This window comes from Podarcis vaucheri (assembly GCF_965113315.1).
Source record: "Podarcis vaucheri genome assembly, chromosome: 3".
Lineage (NCBI taxonomy): Eukaryota > Metazoa > Chordata > Lepidosauria > Squamata > Lacertidae > Podarcis > Podarcis vaucheri.
In genome coordinates this window covers 6,695,703-6,714,069 of record NC_138761.1, presented here as the reverse complement: position 1 = coordinate 6,714,069, position 18,367 = coordinate 6,695,703, and the positions used below count along the sequence as shown (strand labels likewise).

At 42.4% G+C, this 18,367-nt stretch overlaps 1 protein-coding gene and 1 long non-coding RNA gene across 3 annotated transcripts in view; one reads left to right on the top strand and one right to left on the bottom strand.

Moving 5' to 3' along the window:
* LOC309529640 overlaps window positions 1–18,367 on the top strand; it is a 350,951-nt gene that overhangs the window by 186,047 nt on the left and 146,537 nt on the right. The window lies entirely within an intron of this gene.
* Window positions 1–18,367, bottom strand: part of BLK (BLK proto-oncogene, Src family tyrosine kinase) — a 38,513-nt gene that overhangs the window by 6,694 nt on the left and 13,452 nt on the right. For both annotated transcript variants that reach the window (XM_082217678.1, XM_082217677.1), the window contains exons 3-10: window positions 17,354–17,402; window positions 13,377–13,470; window positions 10,635–10,733; window positions 9,780–9,883; window positions 7,080–7,226; window positions 5,888–6,040; window positions 4,537–4,716; window positions 2,981–3,057 (exon numbers count right to left, since the gene is read on the bottom strand). In XM_082217678.1, coding sequence (XP_082073804.1) covers window positions 2,981–3,057; window positions 4,537–4,716; window positions 5,888–6,040; window positions 7,080–7,226; window positions 9,780–9,883; window positions 10,635–10,733; window positions 13,377–13,470; window positions 17,354–17,402 — 903 coding nt within the window. The remainder of the gene's footprint in view (window positions 1–2,980; window positions 3,058–4,536; window positions 4,717–5,887; window positions 6,041–7,079; window positions 7,227–9,779; window positions 9,884–10,634; window positions 10,734–13,376; window positions 13,471–17,353; window positions 17,403–18,367) is intronic.

Below are 18,367 nucleotides of genomic sequence, written 5' to 3'. Positions count from 1 at the left end.
TTCTCCAGACTTATTTCCATTTCAGACATGGGATGATTGCGTGAACAAATTTTGCTCCCATTTCTGCTTTTGTATGAATTCTCCAAAATCCCAAGCTGGGTTATGATGCTGTTGATGATGAAAATTTGTTGTTGTTGTTGTTATGCCGCCCACCTGACTGGGTTGTCCCAGACCTTTGGTCTGATCCAGTTTGGTTCCTCTTACATCCTTAATATACGACACAAGACATGCATATGTTTAATAATAATAATAATAATAATAATAATAATAATAATAATAATTTATACCCCACCCATCTGGGCAGCTCCCAACTGAATATTAAAAATATGATACAGCATTAAACATTAAAAACTTCCCTAAAAACTTCTCTAAAAACGTCTGCCATCAACAGAGCAACACGTAAGAGAGAAATCCCTCCAACCCCAGCCTTTAACCGGCGCAGAACAAATTGTATATAAAGAAGGTTGTCGAAAGATGGTGAGACCCTCTTTTGTTTAGTTCTGCCTCAAAGGGCACAACAATTTTCCAGACCGCAGAGATTTTGTGGTAGGTTTTTTTGTGGGGTTTTTTTTTTGCCACCTTGCATCTTTCTTGTGGTTTTGAACAGGATATGAAGATACATTTTCCACAGATATTCGACATGCTCAAGCTTTCAGCTCAAATGCCACTCGCCTCAGTGGAAAATGGGTGTCGCTTCCTGTCCTGATGTTAATGAGATAGATGGCTTGTTTCCTCTCAGCTCACACAAGCAGAGGGGAGGGAGGGAGAGAGGGACTGACCACAGGACGACGTATACACCGATAACTTTCTATTTGCAGATTCCGCCTACGCGCTCTGCGCCCGAGTGGTCAGCTCATGCAAACAACACCGTTCTGACAATACTTGCCACTGGACGTTGTTGCTGGATACACTGCATTGCACCTTACTGTCTATTCAAGGAGTGAAGGTCTCACTCCAAACCTTGCCATTCACTAAAATTGCAGGGCATACTCCCAAACTCCTCCCACCCAATGAAATCCAAATGACGGCATTAAATTTATGTGCAGTTCTGACCTCTGAGTGTGCATTTCTGTTACGGAAATTATGGCGGGGGGGGGGGGCAGGAACATCTTTAAAGTTAAATGTTACAGATATTATGCCTGAATGTATCCTTTCAACTTGACAGCTCAGGGAAGTTACCTAGCTTTAAAAATAATATAAAATCAACTCCTTTGTCAGTTTCCTCCATTCCAAAGCTATTTTCCCCTTGAAAGGAACTCCAGGAAGTTGCCAGAGGTGACAATTGCTGAGCTGATTGTTAGCCAAGGAAAGCCTAATCCCATCGCCAGATTTGCCAAGGATTCCAGACATGCAAAGGAAGTTCTATTGTATTTTGGGTGGTGGGACTTCAGAGGTGTTTGCCTATGCTAATCCTATACCTGAGTCTTGCCCTGCCATGTCTGCTTATGCTAATCTTCTACCAAGGACTTGTCTGGACATGTTTGCCAAGGTTAAACTACCGTATTTTTCGCTCTATAACACGCACCTGACCATAACACACACATAGTTTTGAGAGGAGGAAAACAAGAAAAAAAATATTCTAAACGAAACAGTGGATGTATGATTTTTGTGGTTCATGCTGCAGCCACAGACATGTGATCTGACGGTGAGTTTGGGGTGGCCCAGTGCAAAAATCCTGAGGATCCATGTGGATCCATGCTTTGTAACCATGTTTTTGCACCATTGTGGCCCCAGGCAACAGTGGGTGCGTGATTTTTTTGGTGCAGGCTGTAACCATGGATCCTCTGCTCACAACTGCAGCAGATCCCCCTGTCATCCGTAGGCATTCACTCCATAACACGCACAGACATTTCCCCTTACTTTCTAGGAGGAAAAAAGTGAGTGCTATGGTGCAAAAAATACGGTAGTGTAAACCCTGTCTACCCCTCCCCTTTTGTGACATGTCAGTGATGTAGCAATGATATATCAATGATGCTGCACAAACTGTATTCTGAGATATGGTGAGAAAGTTTTTAAAGTCTTTGTCACCCCATCCTCGGGGTTCAAATTTCCTCTTTGAACCTGTTGCGCAATAAACTTTGGTCTACAGCTATTTGCTCCGGTTGGTGGCTGGAATCCTTCCTTTATTCCGCAGGGACCTGCGGGCTCTGCCTGACCAGCTGGGTAACTGAGCAGCCTCACACCTAGATTTTTCTGTAACAATTTCTAAGTTTGCTTCTCCTCAAATCCAGAAGACCCCTTGCTATATACTTTGCTCAAAACATTCTCCTCTCAGAAGTTCAGGCTTCAAAGAAAGCAACATTCAGGATGGCCAGAGAGCCACATGCGTAGCTCTCAAGTTCAGGGAAATATAATAATAATAATAATAATAATAATAATAATAATAATAATAATAATAATAATAATAATAATTTATTTGTACCCCGCCCATCTGGCTGGGTTTCCCCAACCACTCTGGGTGGCTTCCACAGAGACAAAAAATACATTAAAATGTCACACATTGTTTATCACTTTGACATCTGCTGGGAGGGCGTTCCACAGGGCAGGCGCCACTACCGAGAAGGCCCTCTGCCTGGTTCCCTGTAGCTTTGCTTCTCGCAATGAGGGAACCGCCAGAAGGCCCTCGGTGCTGGACCTCAGCGTCCAGGCAGAACGATGGGGGTGGAGACGCTCCTTCAGGTACACTGGGCCAAGGCCGTCTAGGGCTTTATAGGTCAACACCAACACTTTGAATTGTGCTCGGAAACGTACTGGGAGCCAATGTAGGTCTTTCAAGACCAGTGTTATGTGGTCTCGGTGGCCACTCCCAGTCACCAGTCTAGCTGCCGCATTCTGGATTAATTGTAGTTTCCGGGTCACCTTCAAAGGTAGCCGCACGTAGAGCGCATTGCAGTAGTCCAAGAGGGAGATAACTAGAGCATGCACCACTCTATCAAGACCTTTTTCAATTACAAGGTTTAAGGTGAATGATTCCACTCACCTGGGCTGAGGAGTCTATAAGTTTGGGGAGAGTCAACTTCCTTCCTTCCTCTGATTTCAAGAAATCCAGCAAGCAGCCTGAAAAGGAGGAGAAATCAAGATTATTCACTTCCCAAAGACCTTTCAATGTGCAATGGTATTGGATGAAGTCTCCCATGTTTTTAATGTCAAATCCTTTTCTAAGAGAGTAATAGAAGAGAATATTCCTAATGTACGTTAGGGTAATAAAGCAAGCAACAAATTCTAGTTTGAGGACCTTAACGCTGTTGTTGTTGTTGCTAGTATACTGTCCTATACCTGTAGATCTCAGGGCAGTTTACAACATAAAATTGCAATCTAAAAAACACAAAATATAAAATAGAGATGAATGAAATAGATTATTTATCCTACAGAAATACCCAAAAAGGACATCTGAAAGATATTTGGACTACTTATTGGCTAACCTGAACAAAATCATAAGAGAAACAGTCTTCCCTATTCTGCTGCGAAGACCTTTAAATTAATTGCACCTTGGTTTGTCCCTATCCTTAGATCAGAGCTTTTTAAACTGTGTGCCTCAACACGTTAGTGTGTTGGCTGCAATGTGTAGGTGTGTCATGTAAACGCTCCATCATGGAAACGTTTGGAAACCAAAGCACGGCTTCCAATTGGCTGCAGGAAGCTCCTGCAGCCAATCAGAAGCCCTGGAAGCCCCATTGGACATTTGCTGTTCCAAAGAACGTTTGCAAACCAGAACATTCACTTCCAGGTTTATGGCTTTCAGGAGCCAAAATGTCCGAGTACCACGACGTTTGCCAACCAAGGTATGACTGTACAACTGAATTACTGTCTCACGAAATGATGTGTGTCTAAAAAGTGTGTGACCAACATGAAACGTTTGGAAAACTCTGCCTTAGATTGTATATAAGCACAATGCATTTTTAACTTGGCATTACAGTATGTTCGAAATGCTGTGATTTGGGTGCTTTCATTTTCCTTTTTTTTAAAAAAAAATATTTTATTAGGTTTTCACAACAAAAAACATACAAAAACAGAGAAAATACAACATCACAAAAGAAAAAAAAAACACAATATAAAAATACCAACACCAAACACATCAAAAGAAAAAGAAAAAAGAGATAAAAGCACATATAGTAACAAAAAACAAAAATTCCCTCTTTCTTAATTTCTCATCTTCAATTAACTTATTTTCCGGACTTCCTCACGTCTCCCATTCTTGTATCCCTTTTTAGAAATTAATTCAGCAAATTCATATCCTATTAATTTATCTGTTGTTAATCCAATCTTACATTTTACTTTGTTGCTAAAACCGCTGCAATTCATTTCAATGTCCTTAACATTCATAAATTTTACAATATTTCTGCAAATAAATTTTAAATTTCTTCCAATCTTCCTCCACCGTCTCCTCTCCCTGGTCTCAGATTCTGCCAGTCATTTCCGGGGTGCTTTCATTTTCCTATACTGGCAAGAAGGTATCGACTGAAATCAAGGAGACCCAGATTCTCCATTCCACTGCGGATCAATATAATTAGCTGAGATCCCAAGGGAGTTGGTTACCGTTGGCCATGTATTCTGTTACGATGTAAATCGGCTGCTGAGTGACCACGGCGTGCAGACGAACGAGCTTGCTATGCTGAAGCCTCTTCATCAAGTTGGCTTCGGCCAAGAAGGCATCTGGAGCCATGCTGCCTTCTTTCAGGGTCTTCACTGCCACCTTCACATTATTCTTGTAATAACCTACAGAAGGAAAAAAATGGGGCGAATGAAGGACAGAAGGCCCTGCCACCTTTTGGAAGCTCAGATCCTTCCAGCTGAACTCCAAAACCCATATCCGTTTTTACACCTTTTCCAGATATGACAATTCCAGGCAACACTAATAATAATAATAACAATAACAATAATAAAATTTATTATTTATACCTCACCCATCTGGCTGGGTTTTCCCAGCCACTCTGGGCAGCTCCAAAAAGAATAAAAAAGCGACAAAATATCAAACATTAAAAACTTCCCTAAACAGGGCTGACTTTTGATGTCTTCTAAAAGTTGTGTAGTTCTCTATCTCCTTGACATCTGTTGGGAGAGTAGGTGTTACCACCTAGAAGGCTCTCTGCCTGGTTCCCTGTAACCTCACTTCTTGCAATGAGGGAACCACCAGAAGGCCCTCAGAGCTGGACCTCAGTGTCCGGGCAGAACGATGGGGTTGGAGACGCTCCTTCAGGTATACTGGGCCAAGGCCGTTTAGGGCTTTCAAGGTCAGCACGAACACTTTGAATTGTGCTCGGAAATGTACTGGGAGCCAATGTACCGTATTTTTTGTTCCATAAGATGCACCTGACCATAAGACACACCTAGTTTTTAGAGGGGGAAAGCAAGGAAAAAAATATTCTGCACAGAGCATGTAAGCGGCTCTTGCTTTTCTTGCTTTAAACCCTTCCGTCCCTCCTCCTGCTTCGCTGAGAAGCCAGCAGAGCAAGCTGTGCAGCTCTCGCTGAAGCCAGCAGAGCAAGAGCGATAGCTGCACAGCGCCTCTTCTGCTGGCTTCCCTGCAAAGCGGAATGAGGAACGAAAGGGAGCCCTTACAAGGGAGAGCTGAGCAGAGCCTGGCAGCGGCTCTTGTTGGCTTTTTCGGGAGGTGTGGGAAGGGACAGAGGGCTGCCCGTCAGTCCCTTCCCCCACCTCCCGGACTGACGGGCTGCCCTTCTCCCTCCTCGGGGAAAAGCCCCCAAGAGCCGCACACACGCTCCACACAGCTTGTGAAAGGGAGCACTGAAGAGAGCCTCCCGCCTGCGTTCGCTCCATAAGATGCACACACATTTCCCCTTACTTTTTAGGAGGGAAAAGGTGCGTCTTATGGAGCGAAAAATATGGTAAGTCTTTCAGGACTGGTGTTATATGAATCTCGGCTTACCCATCCAAACCTCTCCAAACTGGCCTGCTCCCAGCTTCTTGACAAGTTTCAGTGTTTCCCGAGGAATCTCCCATTCATCGGTGGTCCACGGCCTTTGTGGAACCAGAGAGATGCACGGCTGCTGTAGCAGTTGACACAAGCCATCTTCGTAAGCTGTGCAGGGGCACCGGAAGCAGAAGAAAAAGGTCTGAGATCAGGTCAGGGCAGAACATGGTTGTAGTAATCCTATTCCTCCTCCTACATAGTTTATTTCATTTTTATTTTTTTACAACAGGTATTGAGTACAAACTCCCCATTTCCCTCCATGTCTTCCCATCTCCAGATATTACAGTGTTTTGTCCCATTTTCCTCGCTTAGAACACCTGCTATTTTCGGGTGGGATTCAATGAGATCCCTCTAAATTTAGGTAGCACAGGGAAAGATGGTTTGCTGCTCTGGTACAACAAACTTGCTTCCTCAAAACATCAGACTCTTCGGGATAAGGAACTTTAATGGAGAAAAATGCGTCGGTGGACAGTTTGCATTGATTCTTGAGTTGATGCAAAGTTGCCTAAACTCCCCAGGAAAACAAATCAGGAAGGATGCTCAATAGAGAGTGTTGTCTGGAAAGGGCCTTAGTTCAACATGTTTGCCCACAGTTCAATTTTGATAGAAAGTGAGAAAAAGAAAAAGTAGAGAGAGGGAGAAAGAGAAAGGTGAAAGATGAGAGAGGGAGGGAGAGAGAGAACATAAGGGGGGAAATGAAAAGACAAATAGGGAATATGATATAGTCTTATTGCTCTGCATATAGTAAGTCAAATTGTTTGAAATTTGTCCTCCTTTAGTGGTCGAATCTTCAGTTCTCAACATTCCTGCAGCACTTTGCAGATTTTTTGATTTTTTTTAAAAAAAATCCTTATTAAAATTCATCAGCACTCTAGTTCAGGTTTCTCCTAATAAAGACATGTTTGTATGCAGTTTTGACCAATGTACACATTTCCCCATGTTTGCGTGCTGTTTTCATGAATATATTCATTTTTCAAAGGCACACTTGGTTGGAGAACTGGACTGCAAAATTTGCATGTGTACGAATTTCAAAGGATGGGTATGTTTTGGCTCTCACATTGATTCCGAAACTGTGAATTAGGTACACTTGACTTTCTCTGTGAACCGAATCAAATTCCTCTCCCATCCCAAATTAAGGGCAACTTACAAGAATAATGTTTGACAAGCTCCTGCAGCGTAGGGAATGTGGTCCTTGGGCAGATGTAATATCCCCCATGGTCCAGAGAGCGGATTTGATAATGTTTGATGACATCCCCTTGAGATGTGTAGTCCCTGATGGAAAGGGAAAAGGCACCTGGAAAAGGAGACACAAAAATAGGTATTATCTGTTGTTGCAGGAATGTGTTTCTAAACATTTCTGTTGGCAGGAACATCGTTTCGCAATGCATTTTTCTGGTGGTCCTGGATTCAAACTCGCACCAGCCCCAGGCAATGTGGGGACAATAAGAGCTGTAGTCCAGGAACTGCTTGTTTCCTACTGCTCCAGTGGGCAGGACCCAAACCAATGGATTCAAATTGATTAAGAAAGGAAATTCCAACTAAATATTAGGAAGAACCCCCCCATCCATTTTATTTATTTTTAATTAAAGCAATAATCATAAATAAATAAATAAATAAATAAATAAGAATAAACATGTGCACTCCACAACTGAGACGATTCCATTGTAATGATCCAACCTCCTAAAATTGGTTTGACCCCTTTTCCGTTTTAACAGTACAAACTCTACAAACGCTCTCACATATCTCCTCAAAAATCATTTCTCCTGCACACTCCCTGTCTTACCTTAATGGCACATTGATTAATTTACCATTAATAGCTAGATCCCACCCCTCTTTATACCATCCTTCCATTTTATATTCTGCTTGCCCCTTCCGCTTCCTGGTGATAATAATTCTTGCAGCTGTCAGTAAATTTGTGAGCAAGTCCTTGTTAGCCTGTGAACAGGGAAGCAGGTGGCGCTGTGGGTTAAACCACAGAGCCTAGGGCTTGCTGATCAGAAGGTCGGCGGTTCGAATCCCTGCCACAGGGTGAGTTCCTGTTGCTTGGTCCCTGCTCCTGCCAACCTACCAGTTCAAAAGCACGTCAAAGTGCAAGTAGATAAATAGGTACCACTCCACCGGGAAGGTAAACAGCGTTTCCGTGCGCTGCTCTGGTTTGCCAGAAGCGGCTTAGTCATGCTGGCCACATGACCTGGAAGCTGTTCGCCGGCTCCCTTGGCCAATAAAGCGAGACGAGCGCTGCAAACCCAGAGTCGGCCATGACTGGACCTAATGGTCAGGGGTCCCTTTACCTTTACCCCTCTTTATACCACCCTTCCATTTTATATTCTGCTTGCCCCTTCTGCTTCCTGGCGATAATAATTTGTGCAGCTGTCAATAAATTTGTGAGCAAGTCCTTGTTAGCTCGTGAACAGGAAGAACCTTCTGATGGTAGGAAATGCTAAGTTATGGATCAGACTCTTTCAGAAGGTGGTGGACTCTCCTTCAGTGGAGCTTTTAAAGCAGAGTTTGGAGGGCCGCCTGTCAGGGATTCTTCATCTTTGATCCCTGCATTGTAGGGGGTTGGACTGGATGACCCTATAGGTCCCCTGCCAACTCTACAATTTGATGATTCTATGAATCTCTGGAGGGTCACGTGAGCCCCATGCTTGCCATCAGCCAATTAACCATATGAAATGTGTGTGTTATTCATGTGTGATACAACAGAGGCTAGGATTTTACTAGCTCCAAAATGGAAGGTCGACAAGATACCAACGAAAGAAGAATGGCAAGCAAAATTTATGGACTATGCCGAAATGGCGAAGCTTACGGGAAAACTCAGAGACAAGGACAATAAAGATTTCAAAAAAGACTGGGAACTGTTTATGATGTACTTACAGAAATATTGTAAAGAAGTAGACTCACTAGCAGAGTTTGGGTAAACACTTACAATTAAGGAAAAAAAGTGTATAAGTCAAGGAGCAGTAATTGGGGAAATAAAAAAATGTAAGATGTAATTTGGGAAGATATGGTATAAAAATAATAAGAATATAAGAATATTTAGTTGAAAGATTTTAAAATCAAGGTAGATATATTAAGCAGAAGTAATAAATACTTAAAGAACCAGAAGAGGAGGTTGGAGAAAGTCCATGGAAGGGAGGTGGGGAAATATCTAGATTCATGAATTTTTTATTCTGTTTACGATGATTGTGTTGAATATAAAATTGTAAAACCTAATAAAGCTTTTTTTCTATTTCTTTTTTTTAAAAAACACAACCATATGAAATGCGTTGCACGTGGTTCCATGTTAACAAGTCACCTGTTGAAATTCCTGCATTTGCAGGGGGTTGGACTAGATGACCCTTGGGTTACCTTTCAACTCTGTGATTGCAAAAACCATCTAGCACCAGAAGCCATGGGGAAAGTCATGAGATTTCTGCCTACTCTGATCTGGTTCTGTTCAAATTTGCAGTTGTCTGCTAACTGAATGCAACTCAAAATTTGTCACTATGGGCAAAGGGTGGCCTGCTAGAATTCGGGGTCACCTCCAACCCAGAAAGGGTGTTGTGGAGCTGCAAAAGTTTCAGTAAAGGGCAAGCAGAACGATCAAGGGAATGGGGCGACTCCTCTATGAGGAAAAGTCAAAACATGCAAGAGATGCAGAAATGGAACGAATCCCATGAGGTTTATTTGCACTTTCATAAAACTCCACGAGACATTGTCAAACGCCTTTTCTGCATCCACCAGCATCAAAGGAGCTGGTTTATTTTCCAAATACTCCAGTATATTAATGGTGTTTCTGATGTTGCTGGAACAGCGAGAGAACTTTTCCGTTGTCATTCTGCAAAATACATTCCCAGATTCTTACCTGGATTAGTTTCGCTTTCCCTGATCAGAAATGACCCCATCACATTGCCAGGTGCTAGCAAGAGGCGTTCGGTTTCTTTTCTGCTCAGGCCTTTAAAAAACCACCTGAGAAAGGGAGATTTATTATCATTTTTAAACAACAGCAAGAGCAGAAATCACCACTAAGAAATGAAGGTCCAGCTTTTGTCCCTTTAGTTAGAAATTTCCTGTTCCTATGGCATTCCTGAATCAGCCTTTAATGATTCAGTTCCTGTTCTGGGGTGGGAGATTAGTGGTAGGGTTTTAATTCCTAATTACCTTTTTTTTTGCAGGCAGAGCAATTGATCACCGTTTTTAACTCAATTGGTAGAACATGAGATTTTAACATCTATGGTACCATAAGGCTCACCGTTTTTGTTTTTTTAAGGGAAAGACTGGAAGTCAGAAGACAACAGAGGTGCATAAAAACTGAGTTAGGCTGCGGACACACCATACATCTAAAGCACATGGCTTCCCCAAAGAAGCATGGGAACTGTAGTTTACATATCACTGAACTTCAGTTTCCAGCACCCAAAACTAGCTACATTTCCTGGGATTCTTGGGGGTTTAAATGTACCTTGTTTATGCATCCTTAGAGGACTAACTTGCATAGGGAGGTAGATAATATGTAGAGGAAAAAGGAATTAGAACCTCATGATATACCAAATCAGGCCACAATTTTTTAAAAAACAACAACACAGCAAAACCCTGGCCTTGATGATTGCAAACTTTTCACCACAGATCTTCACATGTCTCAAAATATCAGTTGGGGTCCCTCAAGTTGGTAATGTTAGATGATAGATGATAGATGCCCCCAAACCCAAAGAGGCCTCCTTACTTTTCTTCTTCCAGGCTGTTTACACGGGCCACAAAATTGCTGGGTATGTAGCCTTTGTGCCCGGTTGTAAGAGATTTTGCTAGCCACCAGTCCCCGTCGCTGTGAAAATAAAGCAATGTTTATAAATAAACAATGCACATTGAAAGAAGCAGTGATTTTACTAGGGATGGGCTCATCTCTTTTGGTTTCTCTCTGGTTCTCTCTTTTTCCAGTCGTCAGTTGAGTCCCCCACATTTCCACACCAGTTAAAACAACAACAACAACAAGAACAACACAGTGAGCCTTCACAAGCAATTTTTCCTAATATCATTTTTACGAATAAATGCACTTTTTTTGCCAACACACCAGAAAGAAGACTAGAGACAAACAGTATTATTACAAATTTGGGGGATCAATCTGGATGATGCCTTGTGGGTAAAATGTATAAGAGCAAGCTTGTCAAACTAGTCCCTTTTTCTAGGTGATGGTTTTGGCTGACTAGGTGAGCACTTATGGGTGCTTAACTAGTTTCCATGGGGAGCTGGCGCCAGGTGCCAGGCCTGTTGGCAGACCAGCTCTGAGCTACAAAGATTACAATTATGATTACGATTACGATATCTTTATTGTCATTGTCCCTTGCAGAACAATGAAATTGAAAAACTACATAAAACTACCACAAAGCTACATAAAACTACCACAAAACTACATAAAACTACATAAAACATTCAAAAACCCCTAAAAACCCCTAAAAACTCTAAAACCCCATTTTAAAATACACTATACTACAGAGACCCCTTATGCTGCGTTTAGAACCAGAATTGCATTTGCGTAGAAACTGTTTCTCAGGCGGCTAGTCCTGGCCTTTAAAACCCTATACCTTCTTCCAGAAGGCAGAAGCTGAAAGAGATCATTTCTGGGGTGCGTACTATCCTGTGCTATCTCTGCCGCTTTCTTATGGTACCTGGCAGCATAGATTTGATCTAAGGTGGGAAGAGTGCACCCAATTATTCTCTCTGCAGTCTTTACAACCCTGGATAGCATTGTTTTTTCCCTGGCCGTGCAGCTCTCAAACCACACACACAGACCATAAGTTAATACGCTCTCCACAGTGCAATGGTAAAATGCCATCAACAGGTCCTTTGAGATATTGTTTTTCTGGAGGATTCTCAGAAAATATAACCTCTGCTGTGCTCTCTTCACCAGGTCTTTGCTGTTCCCTTCCCCAGGGGGAAGGGAAAGGAGAATGTTAGCCGCTTTGAGACTCCTTAAAACGGAGTGAAAGGCGGGATATCAAATCCAAACTCTTCTTCTTCTTTTTCTTCTTCAGGTTAGGTCGTCTCTCAACTCCATTCCCAGAAATCGAAACACCGAGACCTGTTCCACGCACTTCCCCTCAGTAATAAGTGGCTGAATATTCAATTTACATTTCCTAAAGTCCACAATGATCTCTTTTGTTTTCTTTAAGTTAAGGAGTAAGTTGTCTGCAGACATGACATGAAGGCTAGCAACATGAACCCCTCTGTGTGGGAATCCCTTGCAGATGACCACAGAGGTGCTTTATAACATAAACATTGAAAATGGGAACACAAAATACGTAGTAAAACCAAAACAAATAACCTCCAATAACCCCACTCTCTCACGAACACATTTAAAAAGGCCAAAGGATGTTAATCAGCCCAAGCTTTGGTGATAGGAAAACATTTTTCTCTGGTGCCTAAATATATGTAATGAAGGAACCAAGTGAGCCTCCCTGGGGAGAGCATTCCACAAATGGGGAGCCAGCGCAGAAAAGGCCCCGTTCTCTCCAGATCTCTCAGGGAAGAGGCACAGGAAGGAGGGCCTAAGAAGATGATCTCAGAGTCCGGGTAGGTTCATATGGAAAGAGGCGGTCCTTGAGATATTGTGATCCTGAGCTGTTGCTCTCTCTCTATATATGCATGTATGTAAAAAAAAAAGTTAAAGGACTCCTGGACAGTTAAGTCCAGTCAAAGGCAACTATGGGGTGTGGTGCTGATCTCATTTCAGGCCGAGGGATCCGGCGTTTATCTACAGAAAGCTTTCCAGGTCATGTGGCCAACAGGACTAAACCGCTTCTGGCGCAATGGGACACCCTGACGGAAACCAGAGCACACGGGAATGCTGTTTACTTTCCCGCTGCAGCAGTACCTATTTATCTACTCACGCTGGTATGCTTTTGAACTACTAGGTTGGCAGGAGCTGGGACAGAGCAACGGGAGCTCACTACCATCAAGCAGATTCAAACTGCCAGTTGACAAGCCCAAGTTGACAAGCCCAAGAGGCTCAGTGGTTTGGACCACAGCACCACCGGCATCATGTATGTATGTAGGTATGTTTGTATATGAATACTCATTTGGATTGTAAAACTGTATCACAACACGAAAATGGCCCCAGATTTTTTTTTTACATGAGGATGCTCTATATTTCAGGTTGATTTTTATACAGTGGACACTCTGGTTGCGAACGTGATCCGTACGGGAAGCATGTTCGCAACCCGCAGTGTCCGCAACCCGCAGCGTCGCATCTGCGCACACGAGGGTCGCGATTTAGCGCTTCTGTGCATGCCCAATCACTGAAACCCGGAAGTAACCCGTTCCGGTACTTCCGGGTTCAGAGCGGTGCGCAACCCAAAATTGCGCAACCCGAAGCATCTGTAACCTGAGGAATGACTGTACATGTACATTTATAGCAAAAGGCATACCAGAGCATGACTGATCTGATCGAAACTTGCAAAAGACCACTCACCTGCAAAGGACTTCAAACTTCTCTCCTACGGTCAATGGCAGATCGCGGTCACTCAGCGTAGTGAAATGGTACTGTGCTATGACAATGTGCTTATCTGTATTGTAGAAAAAAGCAAAAGTATTAACTGAGCCCAAGACCTAGAAGCCAGAAGTATCAACTACATGGAATAGGGTCAACCATCCCCACTCCTTGTTCAGCAAAGGTAGAAAAGAGCCTGGATTTAAGTTTAATGCAGCTTCTGTACCTTTAGTTTAATACCTTCCTGTTCACATATATGGTTACAGTATTCCTGAACCAGCCCTTATTTAGCTTGTTACTGTTCCAGTGGTGGACAACCTGCTGCCAGAGCAATTTATTATGGTGATTATGATTACAAGATTAAATTAATATGCACTGAATTATTGAGCAATGGGTTTTAGGCTTTTCATGACTAGAGACTAAAAGAAAACCCAGGCATTGCTGTAAAAAACAGCCATATTGCAACCTCATGGAGGGGAAATATACAATCATAGAATTGAAGGGACCACAAGGGTCACATATTCCAACCTCCTGCAATGCAGGAATTGTGAGTAACGAACCCCCGACAGATGGGCATACAATCTCTGTTGAAAAACCTCCAAAAAAGGAGAGTCTAATACCAGCAGCAGCTGTAAGGAAGTCTGCCCATGAAGCTGACCCAGAAACTCCAGCAGGTGCAGAATGCTGCAGAGGACCTTAAAGTCCACAAATGACAACATTTTGAAGGTCCCAAGTCGCAAGGTGGTTAGGTTGGGTTGGGTTTCCCCAGCTGCTCTGGGTGGCTTACAGCACATAAGAAACTGTAATGGCGCACAGATAAAGTCAGCAAAATTTAAAAACAAGTATTAAATTATGTAAATGGGAAGTCTTCTTGAAATATTTTGTAGGTGTGTAGGGAAAGAGTAGCTCTTTCAGATATTTGAGGCCTGTCAACAACGACAACAACAACAACAACAATTTTACCCCTCCCATCTGGCTGGGTTGCCCCAGTGAGACAAAATATAAAACGCCGGGAGTTCTTTGTCTTATCACATCCTTACACAGGGCTGTCTTCAGATGTTTTCTAAAAGCTGCGTAGTTGTTTTTGGGTGGCATGCATACTTGTGGTACGACAAGGTTAAAGCACATAAAGCATTTAAAAATCATATTGTCAGGAAAGCATTGTTTAATGTCTGGACAAGATATCAAGATTTACTTGAAAACAAAACCCCAAGGTGGTTGTCACCGATGGAGGCGAAGGCTCAGAAAAAGCTCAATATGGAGGCAAAGTGGCCGAAATATTGGGAAATTTTGGAGCAGGAAGGAGATAATCTGAAATTGCAAAGTTTTGAGAAACTAAAAGATAAAGTGCGAGACTGGCTTCACTATTACCAAATAAGAGAGACCTTTAATCTAGATAAAAAAATTGGCTTCCAGGTGGAAAAATCGAAGTTGGAAACAGAACTGTTAGATCCTAAAACAAAGATACTTTCAAGAATGTATAACTTGCTGTTAAAATGGAACACTCAGGATGAGACGGTTAAATCTGCTATGATTAAATGGGCACAAGATGTTGGACATAACATTATGTTTGCTGACTGGGAACAGTTGTGGACCACAGGTATAAAATTTACGGTATGTAATGCCCTAAGAGAGAATATTATGAAAATGATTTATAGGTGGTACATGACCCCAGTCAAGCTTGTAAAAATCTATCATCTGCCCGAAAATAAATGTTGGAAATGTAAAGAGACTGAAGGTACATTCTTTCACCTTTGGTGGACGTGCCCAAAGATTAAGGCTTTCTGGGAGATGATCTATAATGAAATGAAAAAGGTATTTAAATATACCTTCCTGAAGAAACCAGAGGCCTTCCTCTTGGGCATAGTCGGCCAATTGGTGCCAAAGAAGGACAGAACTTTTTTTATGTATGCAACAACAGCACAAGAATACTCATCGCAAAGCATTGGAAGACACAAGATCTACCCACTCTGGAAGAATGGCAGATGAAGGTGATAGACTACATGGAACTGGCAGAAATGACCGGCAGAATCCGAGATCAGGGAGAAGAGGTGTTGGAAGAAGATTGCAGAAATACTGTAAAATAAATGAATCTTGAAGGGATGTTGGATTGAAAATAAGTGGTATTGGTAAAAAGATTAATAAGAATATCTAAATATGGATGGACAACGGCTGGAAATATATAGTTATAATAGGTTAAGATAATAAGTAAAGATAAATGATAGAGGGTAAGGATTTGCTGAACTAACTATGTGAACTGGAATACAAAAAAAGGGGTGTGTGAGGAGGTCAGGAAATAAGTAAATGATATATAAGACATGAAAATATTGATTTCTTGTTAATTGTGTTTTTTCTTTTACTATTTATGTATTTTGTCTTTGTATTTTTGTATTTCTTTGTTTTTTATTATTGTTACGTTTTTCTTATTTCCTATTGTTAATTTGGTAACTTTTTATTGTCTGAAAATTTTTAATAAATATCATTTAAAAAATAATAATAAATAAAAGCTGTGTAGTTGTTTATCTCCTTGACATCTTAAACATTAATGTGAGCAGCTTGAATACATTCAGGGAGGTCTTCAGCAGATACGCCAACACCCGTCCTGTGAAAGGGAGAAGACCTTTCATGGCGCGAGCCAAAGACCTTCTAAATATAGCCAAGGGTGAGACAGAGAGTTTTAAATCTCACTCGGCCTGACCTTTTCGAAGAAAGCCACTGGCAACCTTCCTCCTTTGCAAGGTCACGTGTGAGACTCAGGAACAATGCATGGTTTTGTGAGGGCTGAGTCCAGTGAATACTCCAGTTTGCATTTATCGGTGAAGTCATGCCAAAAAAAGGCCAGGAGCTCATTTTGCAAGCCAAGAGCTTCGGCTGGGGGGCGGCTGCTCTAAGTAAATACTTACCTGCTGGATTTCCACTACAATACAATACGATACGATACAATACAATACGATAAACTTTATTGTCATTGTCCCATACATAATGACGAAATTGAAAATCTGCACCAGACATTCAGAAACCAACAAGCCTGCTATCCCAGCTTGGTTATCCCCCTTAAACCTCTGATACCCCATAATTAAATACAATATACTCCCATAAAGACTACCTTACACTGCATTTAAAAACAAAATTGCATTTGAATAGAAACTGTTTCTCAGGCGGCTAGTCCTAGTCTTTATAACCCTGTACCTTCTTCCAGAAGGCAGAAGCTGAAAGAGATCATTTCCGGGCTGTGCAGCTTTCTTATGGCACCTGGAAGCGTAGATCCAAGGTAAGGAGAGTGCGGGTGGCGCTGTGGGTTAAACCACAGAGCCTAGGGCTTCCCGATCAGAAGGTGGGCGGTTTGAATCCCCGAGATGGGATGAGCTCCCATTGTTCGGTCCCTGCTCCTGTCCACCTAGCAGTTGGAAAGCACTCCAGTGCAAGTAGATAAATAGGTACTGCTCCGGCGGGAATTTAAACGGCGTTTCCGTGCGCTGCTCTGGTTCGCCAGAAGCAGCTTAGTCATGCTGGCCACATGACCCGGAAGCTGTACGCCAGCTCCCTCGGCAAGTAAAGCGAGATGAGCGCCTCAACCCAAGAGTCGGTCACGACTGGACCTAATGGTCAGGGGTCCCTTTACCTTTTTAGGGAGAGTGCACCCAATTATTCTCTCTTCAGTCTTTACAACCCTGGACAACATTGTTTTTCCCCTGACCGTACAGCTCCCAAACCACACACACAGATCATAAGTTAATACACTCTCAACAGTAGAATGGTAATTGTAGAATTGTAGTTTGCATGTTTGCAGCTGGAAAAGAAATCCACAGCTCTATTTTGCAGGCTTAGGGAGAGCTCAGAGCTGGAAATAAAGCAAGCCTTCATCCCAATGGCTTGGCACAATAGCTCCCTGGTGTTGAGAAAACAGCAAGAGAAAGCTTTGCAAAACGTCAAGGAAAAACCAAGGTTTTTCTTCTTACCGCTGTCAGAAGACTGGTTGGCAGGAATGGTGAAGTTCTTTGCCTTGACCTTTGGAAAGTTACAGAAACCAAACATTACTTCACTGCAATAGTCCCCCCTCGCCCCCCCCCTTTATTAATCCCAAATTGGGATTCAAGTCAGTTTACGACATTTCAAAAAAAAAAAAAACACAACAACTTTATAAAGTGCAAAGTGTAGCCAGCAAGTTAAAAGAAATCATTAAAATGCATTGGGAACCAGAAAATAAAAATACCGTATTTTTCGCTCTATAAGACGCACCTAGTTTTTGAAGGTGGAAAACAAGAAAAAAAATATTCTGAATCTCAGAAGCCAGAACAGCAAGAGGGATCACTATGCAGTGAAAGCAGCAATCCCTCTTGCTGTTCTGGCTTCTGGGATAGCTGCACAGCCTGCATTCGCTCCATAAGACGCACACACATTTCCCCTGACTTTTTAGGAGGGAAAAAGTGAGTCTTATAGAGCAAAAAATACGGTAGTTTGCCCCGACTGCAACCCACTGGTCAGCATCATCTGCAGACCTCCCAAGGGCCCCTATTTTCCAGGGACAGTCTAATAATAATAATAATAATAATAATAATAATAATAATAATAATTAATTTATTTATTTATACCCCGCCCATCTGGGTGGGTTTCCCCAGCCACTATGGGCAGCTCCAATGGAATATTAAAAACACAATAAAACATCAAACATTAAAAACTTCCCTAAACAGGGCTGCCTTCAGATATCTTTAAAAAGTCAGATAGTTATTTTTCTCTTTGACACCTGGTGGGAGGCTGTTCCACAGGGCAGGTGCCACCACTGAGAAGGCCCTCTGCCTGGTTCCCTGTAGCTTTGCTTCTCGCAGTGAGGGAACTGCCCGAAGACCCTCGGAGCTGGACCTCAGCGTCCAGGCTGAACGAGGTGGGTGGAGATGCTCCTTCAAGTATACTGGGATTTACAAAAGCTGCCCCGGTTTCTGGTTTGATCTGAGAATGTCACACTTCTCCTTAGG